Source organism: Oryza brachyantha, chromosome 2, assembly GCF_000231095.2.
Source record: "Oryza brachyantha chromosome 2, ObraRS2, whole genome shotgun sequence".
Taxonomy (NCBI): Eukaryota; Viridiplantae; Streptophyta; class Magnoliopsida; order Poales; family Poaceae; genus Oryza; species Oryza brachyantha.
Genome location: NC_023164.2, coordinates 5,901,345 through 5,909,244, shown reverse-complemented (window position 1 = coordinate 5,909,244; position 7,900 = coordinate 5,901,345). Strand labels below are relative to the sequence as shown.

Genomic DNA, 7,900 nt, shown 5'->3' with positions numbered 1-7,900 from the left:
ATCATAAGCATTGTATAGACTAAAGTCTATACATTGTCATTGACAAACCAATGTAAAAACAAACCAAACACTAGACTAAATTGTAGAGAACACCCACCCTTCAGGGATTTCATGAGGAGCCATCATATCTTGAAATTTCAATAATTCAAATCACACATCTAACATACAGTGCACAGAAAAAAAACATAACCAACAAAGAATAAAGCAAACATCAAGTAATTCCAAACGATTCACTCACCGATCAAACACCACATGAACATGGAAATATAAACCCTACATGATGTGGCTTAGTGGCTTCATCACTGGAGTGATGGGAACATGCAAAGGCCTAAGAAGGATCTGATACCACGATGTTAGAAATAATCCTTAGATAATACTGAATTAGGCTATGCATGCTCACCTAGTCCTTATGCATAATCTTAGGCTATGCATGCATGCTCACCTAGTCCTTATGCAGAATTAAAGTGATACTGACCGGGGAAACTTGATGAAGTAATTACGTCGATCAAAAGATGTTATGTAATTCATGATTTTGAGTGAGGATGATTGGGGAATGGAATTCATCCTTTGTTACCCTCCAACGCGTCTTAGGTTCGGTAGATCTAGAATGACTTGCCTTTTCGTAAGTTAGTTACTCTTAATATCGTCATCGGGAACAAGGCCCCTTATATATTGCGTTGAGGGAATCGGGGCCAATTCCTCTCGAGGAAACCGCGTGTCCGATCATAGCTCCAGCAAAATAAACTTGGTACACTATAGACTCGCTCCTCGGTGTTATGAGCACATAGGCAGATGGGCCTAGCATGGACTGAGCCCATCGCTCTTTTTGGCTCGTGGGCTAGATATCGACCAACAATACTTGCACCGAAACAATCCAAGTTATAACATTTTATGGATTGTGTTAGCAATAATATTTGCAGCGTATAATTTGGAACATAGATAGATGATACCACATCACTACAAATCCACAAACCACAATTCTACATACATGCACCATGCATAACTCAAGAACTATCGATCAGCTGTCGTTGACGACCCTGCAGTCGCACCTGACCTCGCCGCCGGCTCCGCACAGGTTCCCCATCTTGACCATGGCCTTGGCGAAGTCGGCGGCGAAGAGCGACGGGTTGGAGCTGTACTGCTGCACCAGCGCGTCCTGCGAGCCGCCGTTGAAGAGCACCTGGTCGGAGTGGAGCAGGCCACGCCGGACGAGCAGGTTGTGGTAGTAGGCGTTGTCGAACGCGTTCTGCGTCTGCACGTCGAGCGGCGCCAGGTTGGAGTCGCCGTTGCCGGCGGCGGCGGGGCAGGTGCGGCGGCGCAGCGCCGCGAACGCCGGGTCGATGTCGGTGTCGTTGTAGATGTGGGCGCGGAAGTTGGTGCACTGCGAGAAGCCGACGGTGTGGGAGCCCGAGAGCGCCGTCATGTCGCGCGGGCTCAGGCCCTTGGCGCCGAACCGCGCGATGAGCGTGCCGAGGTCGCTATCCGGCCCCGGCAGGTCTCTGTTCGCCTCGGCGAGGCTCGCCGTCGTCGAGTCGAGGCGGCCGAGCGGCACCGCCCAGTTCGGTCCGCCGAGCTGCATGTATGGGACACCACACCACCGTCGGTGAGCACGCACTGCGAGCATGTCACCCACCCACTCACCAACCCGCCGGCCATGCATGTGATAATTAAGCACGTCGTACCAGGGCGGTGCTGTCTCGCGCGGCGAGGGCGACGATGTCGGCGCAGGAGACGACGCCGGGGCAGACGTCCTCGACGTTCGCCTTGATCCGGTCGATCACCTCGTAGCCGCGGACGGAGTTCACGTTCGGCCCGGCGGTCTTCTCGCCGACGAACCCGGTCTCCGGCACGTCGTCCAGAAGGATCGACGCGTCGCAAGCCTGCAGATCAACAGAGGCGCTACCATACTTACAACGGGAAACAGTTTTTAGCACACGGATGTGCTTGCATGCCATCTAAATAGTCATAAAAATATAAAAAAATTTAACAAGATAGATTAATATGAGTTATATCAGTTCACAAACATGCAAGTTTAAATTCAACTTCTACAATTTGTAGCAAAAAAAAACAAACAAAACTAAAATTAAGTATATGCATATTCATATTTGTTTTTGTTATTTTTATTACAACTTATAGAAGTTAAATTTAAACTTGCACGTTAGTGGAGTCATATAACTCATATCAAACTATCTTGTTAATTTTTCTTTTATATTTTTTGATGACTATTTAGATAACATGCAAGCAATGAATATATATACACCCGTGTGCTAAAAAACTTCTTCCTACTTACAACAAATCATCCTTTCAAGCTTTCAAAATGTTTGATCATTAACAATTTGATCAAAATATCAAATCAATTCATCAACTTCATAGCATGATTAATTAGAACCTGAACGAAGCAATCATGGAAGAAGAGCCGGATGAGGGAGGCGCCAATCCGGCGCTCGGCCTGGATGGCGCTGCTCACGGTGGCGCGCACGACTTGCTGCAGCGACGGGCAGCTCGTCGCGTAGTACGCCGTCGACAGCCCATCGGCGCCGGAGAAGACGAGGAAGAAGGCGAGCAGCAAGCAGCAATGCCAGCTATGACTCCCGGAAGCCATGGCACAACACAGCTAGCGGCTATATATATGTAGTGATCGATCAATCTCACAATTAATCTTAAGTAATTATATATGTGTTCTTCCTTTATGATCACTGGAGCTCAAGCTTAGTGTGGCTTGCTTGTGACTGGCACGAGCTAAGAACGTACGCTTGAGTTGCTATTTATAGTGTGGTTGCGGTTGCATGCACGAAAAATGGTACAGTTGCTACGGTTGATATCCTCTCATCTATTACATGTTATTTAAATAGTCATAAAAAATTTGAAAAACATTATGAAGATAGATTAATATGATATATGTCACTTCACAGACATCCAAGTTTAAATATGACTTATACAATTTATAACAAAAAACAAGAAATTTAAACTCTGAATAACATATGGATATTCCTAGTCATATTTCCTTTTTTTTATAATTTGTAGAAGTCATATTTAGATTTGTATGTTTGTAGACTTGTATATTTCGTATCAATTTATTTTCATAAAAATTCTCAAACTTTTTGATAACTATTTAGATGACATGCAATAGATGATGGAGCACCTCTTTAAGAGTTTAGAATAGTTTTCTTTAGGATTGTCTACGATGTTAGGACCCATATGTCAACGGTTGCCATTGCAGATGTAGTACTGCAAAGGGTTTGTATCCAAAAGGGTAGTTTTCTATGACGCTGATGGGGTCACATACAAGTGGAAAAATTGGTGAAGTTCTACGACCTTTCTTCCTCCGGTTGACGAAAGCAACATAGGTATGTGCCAAATAAACTTATCGGCTATGTATCGTCCACAAGTCATATGAAAGTTTAGAACACATACATATTATCTTGAGGAAATTCCTATATATATCCCATAGTTTTTGCTCAATCATTCCATCCATCACCCTAAGCTTTGTTTCATGCTAGCATATCCATGAGTTGTTATTATGATCCCCCAAACCCCTATTCATTTATTCAGCGAGTTTACCGTTAATTTTTTCCTCAACCAAGATGCTGAATTTGAAAGTTTTTAGACCACCTAAAAATACAATATTTTTACCATGATCGAATATTAAAACAAAATTTGAATGTAGCCCATTTAAATCATATTCGAAGCAAATTAAAATGGGAGAAAAGCACTGACATCATCTACCATGTCAATATTTCCACCTTGCTTTTTAACATTAAAATCTAAATATTTCAATTCAGGGGACTTTGGGTCTACTTGGTTGTCCAGTAATTGGCTCGAACTGGCGTAAATTACATGACTTTGCTTTGACTAAATTAAGAAAATATTCTCTCTAGTTTTATAATTCTTGTCGTTTCGTAGAATGATGTGGTTAATTAAACTATTAAAATTTTAACTACTAATAATTTTAAAATATTTAATTTGAAAACACTATGACAATATGTATAGGTGAGTCAAACATTTTTTTTTTCAAAAAGTTAGAGCGAAAAATACTATGACAATATATATGGGCTTGGGCCATTGGAATGCAAGTCCAATGATATGCCACTTTTCATATGTATAATGCTCCGTGCTGGCATGGTGAGTGGTGATCGATATGCTAAGCTGCAAAGAAAATTAAAACATGCTGCCTGCCATCATCAACAGTGCACACTGCTGCCATTTAATTTGTCATATATATCACCCATTTGCTCTGGGCTCATCTCAAACCAACTCAGATCTCTTGGACACATCCACATGGAAAGCAAAGGCTTAATTGTCTGGTTGCACTGTAGTGAATGGGCCTTGTGGACCTAGGATTGTGACTGGTCGACTTTCTTTGAACTCTCCGTTGGCTTCTTGGAGACCCATAGAACTCAGAGGTAGAATCAGACAAAGGTAGCTATTTCCTGTGCAAAAGCCTATGAGCTGGCAAAGAAATATAGCCATTTGCATAGTTCATGCGCCTTGTGCAGTAGAGAGAACAAGGTGCTATCCTGATTCGCAGCCTCCTGTCCCTTCCTAGGACACTGAAGTTCCGTATCTCTTTTCTCCAAGAGTACACTGCATCTATTACCATTATACAATCTTAAGTTGAATTAGTGAGGATATATACTAAAAACCACAACATCGCACTTAGGCAACCACTAAATAGCCTGTCTGTTGACATGTTGCACACTTCATGTTCTAGGGTTTGAGTAGGAGATGGAAGTGGGAAAATAGGAAACACTCATTTAAAAGAGAGATCATTGCTGGTTCATTAAAAAAAACTATACTATTGTCAATTATGTTAGACTTAAGCTTGACATGTGCATGTGTGTGTGCGCGTCGTGTTTGTGTGTGTCGTCAAGTCCGGCGTGAGCAGCTGCGGCCATGGCGGAGCGACGTGTGCTGTCGCGGTCGAGCTCTGCATGCAGGAACTCTACGATGGACTCGGCTAGTGTCAGTTAGAGCTTGGTGGAGGAGGTGGGCTGCGTGAGCCGGCCACGCGTTGAGGAGCATGCTCTACAGACAAGAGTGAAGCTCGGGCATGCATGGCGTGGTCTGGGTCGAGCAAATCGGCGCGAGGAGACCGGGGATTGCAGGAGAGTTCCGTAGTATCGCTGTGGTCTATAAAAGGGCGTTGTAATCCTCCATTTCGCTGTGTGAGCCCAGTAATAAAAGCCAAGATAAGGGTGAGGTAGTCCCCATGGCGTTCGTCGCTGAAATCTTGTTTTATAGCTACCGTTCATCTTCTTCCTTGGGTTGCTGTCGCGAGTGAGAGAGAGCAGAAGTTCCTGGTTCCAACAAATTACTAAGTACCACTACCGATTCTACAACCCAAAATAAAGCACTGCACATTATTGTTGTTGATGGCCGTCACCTTGTTCGCCAATGTTATTGCCCTTACAACTAGATCCAAATGATGGTGGAATTTAGGAAGAAAAAGTACACAAAAATGCCCAAGAGAAGGAGAGGCAAGAGGTTGGGGATCGATGTTGGGATACCAACCTTGACTATGATTCACACTTATCGGTGGTGACTTTCGGTTATAGCTCAAGGATTGTCTAGCCACATGGGCCAAGACCATCAAAATAGCTCTCGTCAGTGTCTCCCCTCTTTTCTGATTACACACACCATACTTGAGAGGATGAGGAATAAGATGTGTTAGTTGGTCTAGTGGTCATATCCTCCTAACCGTTGGATTTAGATCGTCCTACCATCACCACCTTTGGTTCACTCCATCCCACCACCATAGATACTAGCATGCTCTTCAACACTCCATCGTTCCGATTGGACTACCATGGGCATCGGCCCACCAATTTACTATTGTCCTTGCTCGTTACTACTCCAAGCCCATCAAGATATTGACAAAGGGGGCATGCCTAGGCTAGGAAACGGAGAGCGAGAGAAAGGGTGATAATGTTTGATTCGAGAGAGGATATAAGGAGACATCACTTGGATATTATGAACGAGAGAGGGAGATGGATGAGAGCATGAGAGTATGGGATGAGATCAAGAGAGATGGGCTCCAAGCAAGTAGGGACTTAATAGTTCCCCAATCATGGTTTGGTTAAGTTTTGATGCATGTTGATAATTAAGGAATTGGATGTGACATGCCTTATGTGTAGTTGTGCAAATCAAACTTTATTAGTTGTGTAATATGTTGTGATCGCGTCTCTGTTATTATAATATCCTAAAGGACAATATTGTCATTCCCAACCACTTCTCTCTCTCCTCTCTATTCAAAGAAAATGATATAATAATAGATAAGATGTACCAATACAAACAAACATACAAAAACAAAATTCAATGTCCCCTCACAAAAGAATGTTTGACACATTGCTGCCTTGTTTGGCTTTTAATTAGGTTACTCCCCCCTCCTAAATGTAAGGGATTCTAGGATTCTAGGCTTGTTTTAGAGAAATTAAGAACAAAAGAAACGTCTCTAATGCACTTCATTAATGTAGAGAGTACGGAATCGTTGGGAAGCATTGTGAGGAAAATTTTGAATAGGAGATGGTTACTACGATAAGTATTATGCCAATTTTTTTTATATTTAGGGACAAAATTCAAAAACTTCAATCCCTTTGTTGAACAGATTAGAAACAAATTAAATACAATCTTGTTATCCTTTTGTAGAAATACAAGAGCATATACGAATATAGTGGCTGTTAGGATCAGGGACTTTTTTTAGTCCCTTGTTACCTCGGATGTTTGGACGTTAATTAGTAGTATTAAATATAAATTGATAACAAAACTATTCGCATAAATAAATACTATTTCATTAGACAAATTTTTTTAAGCCTAATTAATCCACGATTAGCAAATGTTTACTGTAGTATCACATTCCCTAATCATGGATAAATTAGGTTCAATAGATTCGTCTCACGAAATAGTCCAGAATATGAGGTGAGTTTTATTAATAGTCTATATTTAATACTTCTAATTAGTGTCCAAACATTCGATGTGACAGGGACTAAAAAAATCCCCTTGGATCCAAACATCCCCATAGTTTTGTAGGATCGAAAGAGAGTTAAATAGACCTATCAGAGGGGGGTGAATGGTAGAGAAAACCAAAACCCAAAAATCTTTCGCGGAATAAAAGATTACCTCTGTCGAAGAATATCTTGATCACCTCGCTCCTATGCCACCGCTACCTTTATCTCGCCGCTCCTGTGCCGCCGATCAGATCGTCGGATCGCGCCGCTCCTATGCCGCCGATCAGATCGTTGAAATCCAGAAAGTCACCAGTGCCGATCAGATCGTCAGAATCCAGAAAATCACTAGTAGATGAAAGTCGAAGACGTAGATCGAATGAACTTGACTTTATTGCATTAACTAGAATTTACAAAGCGCACCAACAACGCTCCTCTCAAAATTGTTGATTTAGAACCAACAACTATTCAACTCAAATTTTCTAATTCTAAATCTCACAAAAGACACACCGAGAACATATCCCTCGGTACCTATTTATAAAAAATAATCTATCTCAAAACATCGAATTTCTATCGGACTCCACGGACGCAGCCGCACAGGCCGAACCCATCTGCCGTACGCACGCACCACATGACAAAAAAAACCAATCCAACACGACAACCGTGCATACGTACGGCCATCCATGTAGTACATGTATATCTCTCCCGCTACAGTAACCGAAACACTGTAGCACAAATAATCAAACTCCTCAAGACATCCGACTCAGGTCCATGCACATGCTGCCTGGGCGCAACCGACTGCCTGACCGAGTACCGAGTACCGCACGTACAGGACTCCTTGAACGCCACAGTAACCCGTATTGCTACAGTACCGCTGCACTGTAGCAATCCGATTCACGTAGCAGCTTCATCTTTTTCTTCTCCGATTTACCTCGCGATTTTCCGGTGCTTACACATCCAAC

General features: G+C 42.7%; 1 protein-coding gene across 1 annotated transcript; it reads right to left on the bottom strand.

Moving 5' to 3' along the window:
- Positions 1–677: 677 nt before the first annotated feature.
- Positions 678–2,723, bottom strand: LOC102706629 (peroxidase P7-like). Its single transcript, XM_040520689.1, has 3 exons — positions 2,390–2,723; positions 1,683–1,880; positions 678–1,573 (listed from the first exon to the last, which is right to left on the bottom strand). The coding sequence occupies exons 1-3, from the start codon at positions 2,600–2,602 to the stop codon at positions 1,019–1,021; spliced, it is 966 nt and encodes a 321-aa protein (XP_040376623.1). The 5' UTR covers positions 2,603–2,723; the 3' UTR covers positions 678–1,018.
- Between the last annotated feature and the right edge of the window lie 5,177 nt (positions 2,724–7,900).